Source organism: Galdieria sulphuraria, assembly GCF_000341285.1.
Source record: "Galdieria sulphuraria unplaced genomic scaffold scaf_19, whole genome shotgun sequence".
Taxonomy (NCBI): domain Eukaryota; phylum Rhodophyta; class Bangiophyceae; order Galdieriales; family Galdieriaceae; genus Galdieria; species Galdieria sulphuraria.
Window position 1 is genome coordinate 350 of NW_005178456.1, and position 17,391 is coordinate 17,740.

The 17,391-nt window shown below is 36.4% G+C and overlaps 5 protein-coding genes across 5 annotated transcripts; 4 read left to right on the forward strand and 1 right to left on the reverse strand.

Annotated features, from left to right (window-relative positions):
• Positions 1-773: 773 nt before the first annotated feature.
• On the forward strand, positions 774-1,542 carry Gasu_25700 (uncharacterized protein; the record flags this gene model as incomplete). Its single annotated transcript, XM_005706444.1, has 1 exon — positions 774-1,542. A coding segment is annotated over one exon (119 nt), but the record flags the coding sequence as incomplete, so codon positions are not given.
• Positions 1,543-1,551: 9 nt separating this feature from the next.
• Positions 1,552-4,743, forward strand: Gasu_25710 (archaeal ATPase). Its single transcript, XM_005706445.1, has one exon. The coding sequence runs from the start codon at positions 2,159-2,161 to the stop codon at positions 4,643-4,645; it is 2,487 nt and encodes an 828-aa protein (XP_005706502.1). The 5' UTR covers positions 1,552-2,158; the 3' UTR covers positions 4,646-4,743.
• Positions 4,744-4,941: 198 nt separating this feature from the next.
• On the forward strand, positions 4,942-7,582 carry Gasu_25720 (archaeal ATPase). The gene is made up of 4 exons (XM_005706446.1): positions 4,942-5,185; positions 5,383-5,668; positions 5,744-7,072; positions 7,124-7,582. The coding sequence occupies exons 2-4, from the start codon at positions 5,389-5,391 to the stop codon at positions 7,441-7,443; spliced, it is 1,929 nt and encodes a 642-aa protein (XP_005706503.1). The 5' UTR covers positions 4,942-5,185; positions 5,383-5,388; the 3' UTR covers positions 7,444-7,582.
• Positions 7,583-7,611: 29 nt separating this feature from the next.
• On the forward strand, positions 7,612-10,422 carry Gasu_25730 (archaeal ATPase / transposase). The gene has a single exon (XM_005706447.1). It carries the CDS (start codon positions 7,644-7,646, stop codon positions 10,332-10,334), a length of 2,691 nt encoding a protein of 896 aa, XP_005706504.1. The 5' UTR covers positions 7,612-7,643; the 3' UTR covers positions 10,335-10,422.
• A 2,229-nt stretch (positions 10,423-12,651) lies between these two features.
• Positions 12,652-14,891, reverse strand: Gasu_25740 (acylamino-acid-releasing enzyme). Its single transcript, XM_005706448.1, has 6 exons — positions 14,705-14,891; positions 14,126-14,655; positions 13,594-14,064; positions 13,414-13,545; positions 13,007-13,364; positions 12,652-12,948 (listed from the first exon to the last, which is right to left on the reverse strand). Exons 2-6 carry the CDS (start codon positions 14,573-14,575, stop codon positions 12,803-12,805), a joined length of 1,557 nt encoding a protein of 518 aa, XP_005706505.1. The 5' UTR covers positions 14,576-14,655; positions 14,705-14,891; the 3' UTR covers positions 12,652-12,802.
• Between the last annotated feature and the right edge of the window lie 2,500 nt (positions 14,892-17,391).

Sequence of the window (17,391 nt, forward strand, 5' to 3'; positions counted from 1 at the left end):
GCTTCAAAATGTAAAGTCAATCTTATTCTTTTTTACTTCTTTTATATTCTTTGTTTCTTTCAAAATTGAAATTTTAAGCTCTCTGTAATCCCTTATGATTTCCTACCTGAACAAGCCATATTTGTGAGTTACACAAGTTTATTTGTTGAGAGGGTTTCCTGAAAGTTCCGAATGCTTTTGATAGAATCACAACTAGTTCAAAAGAGATGTTTCCTTTGAATTAGAAAATAGTTCTACTGATATTGTGAGTTGTTAGGAAACTGAATACAAAATTGTATCCGTTTTTTTAAGAAACAATAGAAGAGATAAGTTAATTGAGTACAAAACTATAATCGATTAGCAAGCTTGGATTATTTCCTATCACCCAGCCCATGCAGAGTGGGATACAACTAAGCAGATTGGAGTCTTCAAACCAATCGTTCTGCATATCAACTGTAAACCCAAACATAGCAACAAATATACAAAAAGGATAGTTGTATCTCAATCTACTTAAAATTTTGGTGACAAAAGAGGTTTGCTATGAAATGATACTAAATAGCGACAAATATATCTATTCCACAATGTGACCCAAAGTGTTATTACATACAAAGTAGCTTATGGTTCCCTCTTTATTATCTCAAACTTACTATTCAATACTCTATATCTAATGATAACATAGAATCCGTTCAGAGTCTTGTCAATAAATTATTATTCAAATAGTGGAAAAGTGGTACGCTTCAAACAGATACAACTCACTCAATTAGGTTGTAAAGAGTGTTGAAACTCCCTATTAGGGAGTATGTTTACAATACACAAAGCCAGCGTCGAGAAAGTTTCAAGATTTTCTTNAATGCCAAAGTATCCTGACTATGCAGATCCTCGCCGTCTTTATTCAAAGCATAGTGNGACTTGAACAGCAGTTGTATCATTCAACTGCCGCTTAAAGAGAAACTTTGCTTTTTGTATCAGTCGGATATAACAGATTATTTGCACTTTCAATATCTTACTTGAAAGGTATATTCTTATTGTATCCGTTGTTATCGAGCGTTTTGTTGATGTTTGCATATGCTTGGTGATTTCCAAAATAATAGAGTTTCATACTTTTCATCACCAATAAAACACATTCTTTTCTCCAGTTTCCCGGTATAAGGTATTCCATGAATGACCTTCAAGAGAGTGTCCTTGAGCGATAACTTGGGTCTCAGGATTGCAGTTCCATCAAGAAAATACTCATAATTGCTATGAATCAGATCAGCTCACTCCTTATTACTTTAAAACTTTGTATAGAGTTTGCAAGTATCCATTAACGCCATTTCTTAAACTACAACGTCTCTCAGCCAACATAAGGGTCTTGCAGAGTAAAGGTTTTTAAATATGGAATGGCTTTCAGTTAGGAAATGGTTGAAGGTTATACAAGTCTGCTTTAGCAAAATAATTTTTGGGCTCTATCTTACTCTGTTTTAGCATCGTTGTGAGGAAAACTAACGGCTATAGTTACTATATTGGAAGCCCCATTTGATATCCTTATAGAAGACATATTCACAACTTGGTCATGAAGTCGAAAGCAACGATAGACAACTTGTAGCTATTATATCAATAGTGGCTTATATTTGGTGATAACCCATTCTGACCATTTACTTTATACTCTTCTCCAAACTGCTTTGGATATTCTTATACTTTAAGCTATGCTACAACTGGTTGCACACAAACAGGTTTCCTTCATACTCATTGCAATTCCCTTGTTTCCCACTACTTTTCTTCTAAAACTACAAAAGGTTTGTATCTTATAAGATGTGCATGTAAGTGTTTACTTATGAGATGGTGTGGAAGATAGCAGAATAGCGCCTTATAGTATACAAACCATAGATTGAGCAAGAATCAATCTAGTTACCGACAAAAACTCCTAGAAACCTATTTCTTGTCTATAGTAAAAGAAAGTTTCTAGTTGTGACGAGCAAGAAAATAGTCCGTCTTTCTCTCTGTTGTCTATGTGAGTCTAGAGCTATCAAAGAGATCAGTTCTACCAATCAACCAAATAAAGCAATCGTTCGAACAATAAAACATACACTCCTTCCAACTCCTTTGTCCTTGTCCAGGTTTCCTATTGTCGACTGCTTTAAAAGTATTTCGGTAATTCATTGAGATGTAAATTGATTTTGGAGTGGCGGCGGCGTGTAAAATGACTAGTCAAGAGATACGCAAAAGTTTGCCTGGAATGACAAAAGTACCATTAATAGATAGAAAAGAAGATGTTTACATTATTATTCTAACTTATTTGAACCAGTTTTCTCCAACTGAGGGAAACTTGAATGACATACGTCCCGCTGTTTCTTTTTCTCCGCATATCTTCGGAGCCGGGAAGAGTTTTGTCGGTGTACACTTTTTAGAGTTTTTGAACAAATTTGCCGAAGAAGAAGAGCAAAAGGAGACGGAGGGACGCCCTGGCCATTTCCCTGAAAGCAACACGAGCTCATTGGGAGGAGTTAAGGCGAAGAACTTTTCTTGGAAACACTTTGCGGAAAACACTTTGTCAGTTATCTTAGAACTAAGAGAGAGCTTTTCTGATGCTCCTTTTCCAAGTTTTCGAAAGGCTTTGATGTATAACATAGTTTTTAGAGCCTTTCGTCAAAATGGAAGAAGAAAAGATGCCGCTCACGTTGCTTCAACGATAATCAAGGACCACAACTTGGACGATATCATAGATTTTCTTCTCGAACAATTTCAGAAACAATATTTATTTTTGATGATAGACGAACTTAGTCACCTGAGTTACCTCACCACATACTATAGTGAACTTACCACGAAACAGTTCGTCGAGTCTGACCCAAAATATGTACCTTTCCGGAATTTCTTCCGTATTTTACGTGATTTGTTGATTACAGGGAAGGTAATTGTCTATTTGGCAGGCAGGACAGCTCAAATCTCAGCCCGCATGTCTGATGCTCGCTCCAGTAGCATGAGCCTCGATATGTTGCGATTGAATCCTTTTAACCTCAACGATATTAATGAATATCTTGAGCTGGCAATTTATAGTGGAAAGACCTTGAAGGACTGGTTATTGCCCTCAGATGGCTTGCAACATCGATTCGCAGAATTATTAAAAAAGAAGACAGGAGGTATTCCGTTGATTTTAAAGAATACTTTAGTAGCCCTAGCAGAGAAAGCTGCAGACTTGTCGCAACCTGTTATCAACGATGACAATATGGAAAGTGTGTTAGATGATATTTTTCACTCTGTAGTACGAAAGACAACAACGTTTATTGTTCCGGAGATATTAGATTCTGCAACCCTTCTTCGATATCAATTTGTTCTTTTCAATTATCAGCTCGGGACAGTTTTTCCAATCAACTTTGCAATTACTCTATGTGGAACGACAACTTATTTGATGGATTTGGTTGCAACTTTTGGGTTTTACTCTGAAGTTTTGGGCGAAGAATTCAAGATTGGTTGTTGTGAATTTATATTGCGAGCTCATAGCAACTATAAATTTTTCCGTGAGGCTACTGAACTTTTTCCTTTATCTCCGTTTAGTTATATTCCCGACACTTCAACAGCAAAAGGAGTCTTCTTTGAATTTGTATTTATGAAGATCTTTCGCTTTCGCTTATTAACTTTTCTTCATTCTAATTCCTCGCCTATTGTACATTCTGCTATTCCAGGAATTTTCCAGGGTTCTTTTATTGAACAGGACAATGTTTCGTATTCTATGGAATCAACAAAATCTAATGATATACCCATCTTGAGAAATGTCTCTCATTCATTTTCTGACCATTATAGAAAATATTTACAACATTGTGGTATTTTTGTTCCAAAAGATGGCAATTCGAGTGGCCCTGATGCATATGTTGTATTCCATAATGGACAAACACGTTATGTTGTTGGATTTTCATTCAAATTTTATCACAAAACTGAATTTTCGAAAACAAATATTGAGAAAGAAACAAAAAAATTTTTCAAAGAAGTTATTCCCGTTTTGAATAACGAATCTCCTTCATCTGTTCAACTTCGTTTTCAGTTTGTGGTAGTATGTACTAGATATGATCAATCTGTAGGTTTCTCTTCCGAACAACAGAACATTGTTGAAGATGCAAGTCGTTTGGTGACTCAACATTCTTCGGGATCAACTTTGAATGAAAGTAGTCGATCATGTCTGCAATTGGTAATTGTTTCGCAAAGGAACATTGAAAGATATTTGGGAAGAGAAAATGTCGAAACATTGAGGAAAATTGGCAAAGCAAACCGAGAAGAGTTCACAAAAAACTTTTCAGTATGGTGTAAAACTGTCTTTGAGTCGATGTCCAATGAATATGTTTCATCTTTGGAAACGGAGCAATCAAATGTTACTGCAAGAGTGACTCGAAATATAAGACCGAGAACAAATGAGGAGAATAGGATGCAAATGGAAGAGCTTCAAACTGCTATGCAAGTCGAACAAAGGGTCGCAGCATCCAGTTCTTTGTCTTCGTCATTTGATTGGAATACTTTCCTAAGAGACCGTTGTGGTCTTTCTGAAGAAGATGTTGCCTATTGTTTGCCCAAGCTGTCCTTCATAGGAATGATAGATTTGAGTGGCGTGACAACAGAGTTTCTTTTGAAGTGCGGTATCGATAGTCCTTCACTAAGATTGCGAATTATGTTAGGAATACGACAGCTTTTAGCAAAGTAGCTTTTATGGACTAGTTTGTGGTATGCCCATGATTTCCCTGTAGAAGATGATGGAAGCCTTATAGAAGTCGTAGTCCTAATAAAGACATGTAATTTTTGTTTTTATCTCACTGCAAAGTCATTACGAGCTTAGTAACTTGAGATATCTTGCCAATATGCTGAGGAAGCAAAAAGCTTCTGTTTAGTTGTTCTTTATTCAGATTCATCTACAAAAGTGTTGGCAATCTATTTAGATAAACTTGCACTTCTTTTACCGTTTGCAAATGTTAGTTACGCTTCCGTAGATATAGATTTCAATTTCCTTATCGCGTTTTGGCAGGATTGTTATTGAAAAATGTTCTTGACATAACTGACGAGGATGAAAGCATATAATGTCATCAAGATAAGTATATTCATTTTTTAGAGATCACAAGGCCAAACAAAGTTCACTGAAAGAGTTCAAATGTTCTGATACGCAGTAGGCTGAATTTGCATCTGTTGAAACACGAACCAGCACGCTGTTCATTGCCACACTTGAACTTCAAGTGAACTCGACTTTGAGGTAACTTCGTTAAGGAAGATGTTCTGAAATAACACTAAATATGAATAACATGACCCAAAGTATTATAGCTCACAAAAGAGCTTAAGGTTCCCTCTTTGTTATTTTAAACTTATTTTTCAATACTACTTATCCTTAGATAATGAAGAATCTGTTTCAAGCCATCTAAAAGCAAAAATTCCCAACTTTTCATACTTAAGAAGACGATGGTTGAGTGTAATGTTTCAAACCGATACAACCCATATGTAGTAAACCGTGAAAGGGATGTTTTTCGAGTGACAGAAGAACTGTATGATCTTCGTAACAGTCGAAAGCAACTCAGGGGTTTAACATGTCCCCCATCTTTTTGGCTCTCGCAAAACTACGTTTTGTTAAACCTATTTGGAGTTGGTTCGAAGGTTTGTCGAAACTTTCCTGTCGACTTTTGCTTCGGACCTTTCGAGCAGAATCTTTTTGGAGAAGCTGAAAAAGGCTTCGTTGCTTTATGTAGATCAAAGGGAGTTGGAGCCCACACTTGAGAGGACTTTGTACTTTTTATTGTACCGATCAGCTTGTAATCAGATGGGTCTACAGTTTATGAAGCCTACAGACACATTCCTCCTTGTTCAAAGTTTCTAATTCCAGAGCGACGGAAGACTTTGGGCATTCCTTCTGATCAATATCTTCTGATAGCTTTTGATGAAGTTGGTGTCCTAGACGAAAGTCTCGACGAATTTCATTTCAAAAGAACCCACGACGGTAGAGTTCGACCATACAACGACTTTATCGGTATTATTCGTGAATTGTGCAAAGAACCCGACTTGTTTTTTATAGTTGTTGGGAAAAGCAAAGGCTTAAATATAAATAATTACGTAGCTTCAGTCTCAAGAGTTCAGTTAGTATTTATTCCTCTTGCGCCGCATGAGAAACATAGTATCGTGGAACATTTGGAGAAAAGTTCTTCCTTTTTATTCACTAGGAGCCCAAAAGCTTCAGAAATTCTTTGCCACGAAGACTTCTCAACTAGTGAACTTGCAGAATTGTTGTTGGAATTGACTGGTGGTGTTCCTGGTTTACTTGTTCGAGCAATCAGTTACCTTTTGCCGTATAAATCATCCAACAACAATTTCTTATTATCAAAGGAAACCTTCTTGATCATAATGAATAACCTTCCAGTAACAAATTATTGTGTTGCGACATTCTTACCTCGTCTGATAAGTCTCAGTGAGCAGCGTAAGCGCTTGTTAAGAATGCTTACGTTATTATCCTTGTATCGTATTCGATTTGATTTTGATGAAACTGTGCAAATAAGCTCAAATTCTGATGTGTTTTTGTTTGACCTAGTTACAGATATGTATCTCTATCGTCGATTGGTTATAGAACCAGACCGCAACGAACGCTATGAAGTGTTGATTCCCAAGTTACTGATTGAATATATTGACCAAGGCGTAAAGGATGATCGTTTAGAATGGTTACTTTTACAAACTCTCAAGTCTCAATCTATGGAATTCTTTTATGAGTCGAAATGTCGAATTTTAGAAGGTCTTATTGCGACACTGTTTTATTTACACTTTTCTCGGCATCCTACAAACAGCTCAATGTTGTCTACTCTTGGTCAATTGTCTCATGTTTGGAATGAAATGAATTTACAATTTTCTTCCGAATCTGCTGCTTATTATATGAAATCTATACATAATACCAGAACTGTATCAGGAACAGAGAGAATGACATTTGGAAGCAATGATGAATGGGAAAGGATAATGAAAGAAATGTTAGAACTTGAAAAGATATATATTCCATTTCATTCAACATCCCATAGTCCAGATATACTATTCAAGTTGCATGGAAGAACGAATGAGAAGAACTTGATGATGGTGGGTATTGCTTGTAAAGGACGATGGAGTCGTAATGGTATTCGATGGAATGAAATTTTGGAAGAAGCTCACAAGTTTTAAAAACCAGTGCATGATCAAGTATTGACTAGTCATCCTACATGGCATTGTATGTTGATTATTATGAGTACTCAATTAACAACCAACGTATCTGAGGACTTGAATCATTCTAGTCGTTGTTATTCATCCGGCGATAGTGTTGAAGATTTCGTGATTCCTCACAACTGTGAATTGGTTATTCTTTCTGAAGCTGATGTAGAAAACTTTATTGGCAAAGACATTTTATCAAATTTAAGGAACGCTTTCAAATCTGTGGATAATCCACATTCGAGAAATATTGGCATTTCAACACTACAAGAAATAGTTTCATCTCTTTCCAAAAATATTTAGGAATATCTCGTTTTCGTTGTTTAGTGAATGCTTCTTTGTTATCATTGAAACATTTGAAATTTAATATTTTGTAAAGGATGTGGAGTGTGCTTAAACTTTCTTTATCAAAAGATTCTGAAATGAATGGAGATTACCATAACTGTCGTAGTCTTATTTTGTAGCAAACGATTTTCATTGTCCAACTTCATGGGCAGCTAAGTATGCAAAGAATCCACCTTGCAGGTTTAGAATATCCCCTCGTCAATAGAGAATCAGCAATATTACAAGTTCTAAACGCTTTTGAAGCTACTTATCCTTCGGACTCAAAAGGTGTAATCCAAGGTCAGCGACCAAACGTGTGTTATGCACCCCAAATGTATGGGAGTGGTAAAAGCACTTTTGGGGAGAATTTCCAAACCTTTCTTTTGGCCAACAAAGACAGCTTGTTGCGTTATTTGAATATGAACAATATGTTTCCTGGCGTTGCAAGAGGTGAAAATGTAGGCGAACGTGCATTGGACGCTTTGCTTAATGAAACTTTATATGTCAAGTTGAACCTTGTTGAAGTACCAAACGGAACTAGTTTTCAAACGACACTTTTGAAGTGGATAAGCAAGAAAGCACTTGCCGAGTTTCCAAACGGTTCAGAATTGCTATCTCAAGTTCTTTATTGCATGAATAGTTCCAAACAATGGCTGCAGAAACTCTTGCAAGTTACCCAAAAACGTTATTTATATCTATTCATTGACGAAATTGGAGCTTTAGAAGGTTTTAAATTCTCCAAGTTTGAGGATTTGATATACAGTTATGGACCAACTCCGGCGCACAACATTTATCGTGCCTTTTTTAGAGTCTTGTCCAGTTTGTTAGTCAGGCCTTTTGTAATTTGTGTTGTCGCAGGAAGATCAGATGCTATTATCACAAGACAACGAGATGCCAGTATTTCACGAGTAAAGTTGTCTTTTCTTCGTTTGGATCCCTTTTCAGAAGAGACTGTCAAGTTCTTTATACAAAATACGACGCATCATAATGAATCTATTCTAAAGCTTCTTTTTCCTAATCATCCAGAAGGACACGATTGGTTCTTTAAACAAATACATAGTTATACTGGTGGTGTTCCTTATTACGTTGTTTATGTTTTAAAGAAACTGTGCGAGACTTGTAGAATTGTTTCGAGATCCATTGATCCTTCAGAGGATGAAATCCAAAGGAGAATAGAGCAAATTCCTCCTGACTCTTCGCTTTCGGTGAGACCTTCTCATAGGACACCAGAGGCAATGACTACTTTCACTGCTATGCTTCTCGCGAGTATGTTAGAATTTCGTATTCCTATGGAAGAGACTCTGTTGGATACTGTATCTATGGGACTTGATTCCAAATATGTTCTGGATATTGCTAATCATTTTGGTTTTTATTACAAAAATTGTTCTAAGAATGAACACGGTGAAGAGATTGAAGCAAGTCTCAACCCAATAGAACAAACATTTGTCAAGTTGGTTTTTCCAAAAATTGCTTTAAAGTATATCGAAATTGAATGCTGGGATGTTCCTCCTATTCGTTTTATTTGTAGTTTGTTTTCATCCATTAGTCGCTTTGACTCACCTTCTAGTCGTGGTTTCAAGTTTGAAATTATATTTACTCTTATTCTTTATGTTCGATGGTGTTTTCGTTCCAGATTGGGTGAATTGAGTCTATTTCGGCATAGTCTTGTAGAAGATATTCCTATAAAAGTTGGGCGGAGAGTGGTAGGAGAATTCGAAAAGGATCCTATTCTCAAGTATGTTCCAGCATTGAGTTCCACAGTTGTTGGTATTCATAGTGCCAGCGAAGAAACTTATCATGTGAGTGCTTGGAAGCCGTTGTTTGAAACTTGCTTATCAAATGATGGAATATTTATTCCTACAAGGCAAAACTCCAGTGGACCTGATGTTCTTATTCGAGTAACACAAACTAGCGACAATTCTATTCTTATTGGACAAGATGCATCTTCTGTAGAGCAAATATCCATGGAAACTGAAACCAGTGCAAGTGATATTTTGAACAAACGGAGGATCTATTTGATTGGGATTGCATTGAAGTGTTATCAAATGTCAAGTCCTGGTGTTGGACGTTCTATAATTAAAGCAGAATGTGCTAAATTTTTACATCCAGTTGCGTCACAATTGGACTTGGAGAATCATAATATAATGGCAATTCAGCTTATTGTAAGCAACAAGTATACTGCAGAAGTATCCAAACAGCTGAAAGACAACCAAAATTGGGTATTGGATAGTGGAATTTATTATGAAGACCATAACAATCATATTGTCTCTAGTCCTATCAATTCTGCGACAAAACCACAGAATACAAGGGAAGAATGGCTATGGATTCCTCCTCATTGTCAAGTTGTAGTATGTTCTACCAGCTCTCTCAAATCCTTTTTAGGTTGCAAGGCTAGTGAAGATCTAGATAGAGTTTTTGGAGACCATCCATTATGGTTGGACCAACTCAGACCACTTTCAAATCTGTTGGAAAATTCATTGATAGACCTGTTGAGTCGTGCACCATTTGAGCAGTCTTCTGAGAGGAATATTCAATCCATGGAGAGGGGTAACCCAGTTATGAATTGGAATGTTATGCAAGTGGAAGAAGAAGATACACGAGGCGAACAAAAGGTTGCAGCATCGAGTTCTTTGTCTTCGTCATTTGATTGGAATACTTTCCTAAGAGAATATTGTCATTTTACGGAAGCTCCTTTAATTGAGCGTTATGCTCATCAATTGCGATTGTTTAGCCCACTGTCTTTTCCTTACTTGAATGACACACGTTTATCTCGCTATGGTATAGCTCCACAGGACATTCCATTGATAGTTGACGGAATACATGAGTTTCTTGAGCAACAATCGATGAACGTGGATCTTGTTGAAAGATAAACTTTTTCAAGGCTGGATTATTGTGTTTCTAAAATAAAACTATAGTTTGAAGAAAATTGTATTCAGAATATTCAGTGTTTTATAATTACATAGCACCTAATACTACGTCTTGTTTCTGCTATTTACTCTTTGGTCATAGCCAACTTAATACACCACTGTCGATAAGTACTACAATTGTTTTTTTGGAAACAAGTTAGAACTGTTTGCCTTTTGATATCGCTATTGTATCCACCACGACTGTAGTCGAGATACGAATTCAAATTGTTAGCGTATCCAAGTCTCTTGTTATTCCTCTTAAGACAAACTATGACTTGAGTGTTTACTGAAAACCAAAAAGCTGATTCTGACTAAGAAATTATATTTCTTAAAGAGTCAGTTGCATAAAATTGACAAATAAATAAGCAGGTCTGAAAAGTCTAGAAAATTTGGGTTTGCAATCTATGGCAGCAAAGTTCTGAGTTCAAAAAGCTATAACAGAATGACGTACACGTTTCAGTGCTACTTGTTCCATTTGAAACAATTCAGGTGTCCTTTCTTAGTTTGTTTACAGATTCTTTGGAAACATCATAATTAAGCAAATTGCAAAAAGATGACTCTGCAATAAAAGGATGACACCCTTATTTTGAACGTTCTTCAAATCGACATGCAGCTTGATATTTACAAATATTGAAAGTTGAGGCAACTCATAATCGATCGAGGTTATTGCTTTATGATCAAGATTGGAAAGAAACGGGAAACTAGTAGAATTGGTCTGCTGAACAGAATGTTGAACATCTAATGCACTGTCATCTTATGGGACGTTTTGAGAATGACAATTTAAAACACAGCTGAAGGTGGAGACAACTCAGGCACATATTTCTACTTTCTTAGACTTGGAAATAACCTATTCATTTATTATAACAGAGAAAAAAGAAAGGATAGAATAAAATTTGTTGTTCTGGAGGAAATGATTGATTCTTTGTCGATAGAATACAAAAATTGAGTCAGACCATACAAGCTAAACACATGCTATCATTTCGTACTCGAAGAGAACGCATAGGACAACCGTAATTTGAGAATCTGGTTGCTGAATAAAACATGATAATTGGTTCTAGCAAGATGAGCCGAAACACTTTAAAAATCCAATAGAATAAGTTTAGACATTTTGATAAGAAGATGAGGCATATCGAACAAGTTGGACATAACATGATTTGAATAAAGTTGCATCGTAGAAAGAGAAGCAATATGCGGGAATGAGAGAGAACTTGATCGAGAGCAAGGAACTGAACAATCGGGCAAAGTCAGCGATCTTTAAAAATTTTCAATATAGAACATTATAAAGGCGACTCTTATACTGAAAAGGTAACAAAAGCAGTGCAAACAAAAGAAAAGAGAAGAAAAAAATGAAAAATGGTAAGCTCGCACTCATTCAGTGCCATCGTTGGAGTCGTCTTCCTAGAGCCCTATCGATAATTAATATTTCAAATCAATAGAGAATTGATCAAAGACAATCACAATACAAACATCCATTAAAAATGAGCAATGAAGGACTCAAGACTTTCCTATGCTATCCTGGGAAATGAATCGGTTGTCCAAAATGTGCAAATATTGCTTACACTCCAAAAACTGTTGCGGAGCTACAGACTGACTTCTCCATCTTGAAAACTGCTGCAAAGGACAAAAATCTAACATACAGAAAGTTACTCTGTGAACTGACCAATACAATCAACTGTGAGTCTGACTGGTTTCTTGTTCTTGAAGAATGTCTTGGAGATATTAACCCAAAGACTGATTCCCAACAAACCACTACAAGAGAAGAATTTCAACTGCTAATAAATATGCAAAATTGGTCTGAAACAATTATAAAACTAAATGAACTAGCCGATTGCAACTAAAGGAGCTAATACTCACTACAATTCAACAAACAGCGTAAACAACATAGAAAAAGAATCTCTTCATCGAAATTGCAAATCAACAAATGGACGTGATACTACCAGAACTCAACAACAGCAAAAACTCCTGCATAAATTGCTCTCTTCTCGAAAATCCAAATCTCAAGTTTCCATATAATACCACAAGTTGAAGCAACAATAAGTGTTGCATAAAGTGTGTAGACTTCAAAAAGATAGAAAAAATGGTACACAAAAAAACACTAAAGTCTACCAGGAACTCAGTGCTCAAGAGAACTCGATGGACGGTTATGAAAGAATGAATTCCAGAACTTTACAAAGAAACGTAGATAATAAAAGTACACTTGTCCAACGAAAACAATGAATTAGTTGGAAATTAAAGACGGAATAGTTTCAGTACTAAACTTGAGCCAAGTTCAAAGCGTTGACAACACTGGCTCTTCTTTATGTACAAAAACAGCTCACTTGGTCCAGAATGGAATCCAACTACTCTTTCTCTCAAAATGCAGTTTTTTAGACTCGAGTCAAAACGAATCCTAACAAACACTAAAAGTAACTTTATTAAGTCCACAAACCCCATTATTTAAGAAGACCCTCTTGAATAGGTAAACAAGCGGTACTCTCGGCAACTTTTTCATATGGTTCACAGCGACCTCCAATATATTTGGACAAAAATATTTCTGCTCTTCCTAAAAAGTCTAATCGATTAGGTGGTCTAGCAAAACCTACACAAAACGAAATGAAATTGAAAACTATTGAACAAAATGCCAATATCTAAACTACCGTGTCCTTCATCGGGATACAGCACATATTCAACAGGTATATTCCTTTCCAACATTGCCTTTACTATTTGATCACTTTCGCGCTGCTTCACTCTAGGATCGTTTGCTCCTTGTCCTATTAAAAGTGGTGCCTTGATGTTCTCCACATGAAACAAAGGAGATATTTTTCGATTGAATTCCTCATCTGTATCTACAGGCCCTATTCTCAATAACAATTCCTTCTTCATAGGCTTCCAGTAATCAGGAACACTGTCTATCAAGGTTTTCAAGTTGGAGGGTCCAACGATATCAACTCCACAACAATATAGTTCTGGAGTAAACACAAGACCTGCCAATGTAGCATATCCACCATAAGAACCCTATTTCAAGAATACAATTATCCAATAGAATATGAGCAACCTGACTTACACCATAAATAGCCACTTGATTCCAAACTGTAATAATGTTATTTTCTATAGCCCATTTGACAGCATCCGTTAAATCATTTTGCATATTGCCAATGCCCCATTGTTTATCTCCTGCATTCAAATAACTTTTACCCTAACCAAATAAAACCAGTCTTTAATAATATAAATAAAATATACTTACGAAACCTGAAGAACCACGATAGTTGACTTGAAGACAAGCATATCCTCTATTGCTAAACCATTGTGACATGGGATTGAAACCCCAATAGTCTCTTGCCCAAGGACCACCATGTACAAAGAGAACAAGAGCAAATGGTGCAGTTCCATAGACAGGTCTTGTTAAATAACACTGCAACTGCATTCCATCTCTTGCACTTACAATAATGGACTCCATCTTACTCAATATATATTCATCAAGTTCGGGACGTTCATGGAATAAAGGTGTTATCGTTCTTGATCTTCTATCAAACATAATATATTGAACAGAACGACTGTCACGAATTACTGATAAAACCCATATAGAGTCTGCATGGTCACGACTTGTAAAGTCCAAATCAACGTCACCAAACTTTTGTTCTATAAAAAGAAAGTCTTCTTTCATGGATTCATCAAAAAAATTCCATTCCTTTCGGGCAAATGTAAAAGAAACGGCCTACGCAAAGGTTCATAAAAGAAGGCTCTTATTATAAAATATCAACAAGGCTTAGGCTTACTTGAAGTCGTTTATCATCAGGATGCAATAGAACACGACCAACGTTGGCTTGATGAGAAAAAGCCAACGTTTGAACAATGGCCCCGTTGGAACGCTTAGCTAAAACTAGTTGTGTCTTGTCTGCTTCTAAAAAGCTTCGAAGATATACATGCTCATGGTCTGCACTAATATCTCCTTCCTCACCATATGGAAAGTATTTCAGGTCTCTCCAAGGTACCTCTAGACTATCACGAATACGAAGAATGGCACTTCCATCTTCTGGATGGGTAGTAGTAGCTCCCAATACTGTCATGGTACTTTCATCCAACGTCCATGATACAACATCTCCAGGATTTTCAGTATCAAAACGTATCTCTCGTGAATCTAGAAAAATACGATGAACATCAAAACAAGACGAGTCTCGTTGATTCATTCCAATGAGAAGCTCATTAGGTCTCTTGGGGGAAGACATCAGTCCCTCCACCTTGACATTTTCAAAAGGAGTTAGGTCTATACTTGGACAGCCTTCCTCAGTAATATCAACTGCCCATACTAACTTACAAAATAAGTAAAGAACGATAAAAGAGAAATATATACATACAGTGAAAGTTTTCATCGCCATCCTTATCCTATAAATACAAAATACTCCTTGAATCTTCTGACCATTGAAAAAATCGAATACCACGATGAGTATCTCTAGTCATTATACGCTTCAACTCACTCCCACGAGGATAAACCCAAACGTTCAGCACGTTTTGATCACTTGGTGCTAGATAGGCTAGAATACTTCCATCTAAAACAAAGCCTCAGTTGTATGTCTCAAGTCAACTTTCTACAAGTTTAACTGGAGATACTTTTACTGCTGTTTGTTTGGGGTTATCAAACAAGATCTTTCGAGGAATCAAAGGGACACTTGCGACGTTGGTTTGATGAACTGTCATTTCGTTCGGGTAGAATAAGGAGGAGTCACTTAACCGTCTTTTCCAGGATACAAAACGTCTTGCAACCCTTTTCAAGCCAAACAAGGTCACATCTGATAAAACTTCGGTATCCACACGTGGACATATAAGCTTGGAAGAAACCCACGAGTTTTTGAAACCAGTTCATGATCAAGTCACCTTGATGGCATCGATGTTGATGGTCAGTCGTACTAAGTTGGTTAGAAATGTATCTGATGACTAGAACCGTTCTTGTCGTTATTATTCGTCTCACCATATTGTGAGAGATTTCCTAATTCCTCATATCTGTCAATTGGTTATACTTTTTGAAGCTATTGGCAAAGACTTTTTATCGTATTATCGCTTTTTGGCGCAACAACGCGATCGTTGTTGAAAAGTATTTTTTTGTTCAGGCAGAAACACTGAAGAAGACGAAAGTAGATAGTGTCATCATGAAAGGCATATTCGTTTTGTAAAGATCACGAGGCCAAAGAAAGGTCATCGGAGGATTAAACTTTCTAATGCGTTGACTTCGCAGTTAGTTCAACACGCGTTTGTTGGAACCACGAACCAGCTGGCTGTTCATTGCCACACCTGAACTTAAAGTGGCCTGACTTTGGAGTAACTCCCATTTAGGAATATGTGGAGGAAGCATTTTTCGTGCTTTGAACAGTTCTTTGAAACAAGTTGCAAAACTCTTTAATTTTCGTTAGATTGCGTTTTAATGGAAACAGCGATTACTGTTTACTTTTCAGTACAACGAACAGTGGAAAGTTATCCAACGGCTATATGAAACACAAGTGGACTTAAAAACATGGCTGTCCATTCCGAAGTGAAACGCATTTATAGTTGGAACAAGAAGTGCTAAACATATGTGAACCTCTACATAAAATGAAAAGTTCATTAATTGCTCCAAGGGACGGTTCTAATATGATGAACAATAATGAGACGCTTGTACTTTAGCTGCACGAAAGAAAGTGATATCAGGTGCAGTATATTTTCTTGTGCGGAGAGGAAATCTTTTGTTTTTTAAATCTTTTCTGCCTATTGAAATTTCTTGCAGAGCTTAAGAGATTCACCCAGAGTGGCCCTAACCGTGAACTTGTTATTCTTTGTCAAGGAAATGTCGGAATGGTTATTGACAAACAAGTATCAAGTGGACTTGAAAAAGCCCTTCTGCTACTTCTGATAATTCCATTTTGGAAACCTTTGGACCCAATATACCGAGGAAAGTCCCTTATAAATTTTTGACTTGGCAATAAACAACTATGGGTTTTGAACGTTTTCATTATTTGTGAGGTACGTAAACTTATCGTGTGTTAGAAACTTGGTTACATCTTATTTGTCTTTTTGGAAACAATAGTCTCCTCAAAGAACGTTTCTTGGTTGAATTTCAAGGCTAGTTCACATCGTAAAATGTTCTGAAGATATTTATGCTGGATGATCTGATTCATTCTCGGCTTCAGCGTTGGAAACTAAGTCGTGCCTTATAAGAATGATTTGGTAATTTTCTGGAGGAACTATTAGAAACTTTATTGAAAAAAGTTTTTTATTTTTTTCAAGTTGAGTGACGCTTTCAAGCCTTGGAATATCCTGTAGAGATTCTCAATTTCGTATTGCAGAAATACAACGCCATTTCTTAGATCGAGTTGTTGAGAGAACATGAGTAGTTTCTTCAATGTTTCCACTTTTCAAAACTAGCTTTTCTTGGTATCGCCTCATCAGATTTTGTTAAAAGAGTTATAAGTTTATTGTTATAAACCCAATAGAAGTCCAGTACACACCTTAGACGAAAGAATCGTCTCAAAGGGAACTACTTGTGAACAGTGGAAAATTATGAAACAAAGAAGCTCTGTCAAGGAAAAAGAAAATTCCTAAAACTCTTTTGCCCCCAATTCCAAGATTGCAGCTTTGAAAGAGACTAAAGGTTTTTAAAACAGACCTTCATCAACCAGACACCCAACGTGACTGGAGCATCAAAATATCAGTACCTAAACAAAACATTTCGACTTTTGTATCAAATACGAATTCGAGGTAGATTGCGTCTTCAACTGTATCAGGTTTGACGGAACCAATAGTTGAACAGATAAGAGATAGTAGATATATACTAAAATGACTTTTTTTGCTGTCTTCAAAGATGAAATGTGGTGAAGCTTGGGTGAATCATGCAGAGACAGCTTTGTCTTTCATATTATCGGAACAAGAAGCAAGTTTATAGCAGTGATTCTTGTTCAAAGTAACTAAACCTTTTCTTGTTGTGGTGAATCCTTTTAACCTTAAAGACATTGAAGATTATCTTAGTATTTCACTGTATGGACAAAAGTTGAAGGAAAAGTTATTGTCTTCTGAC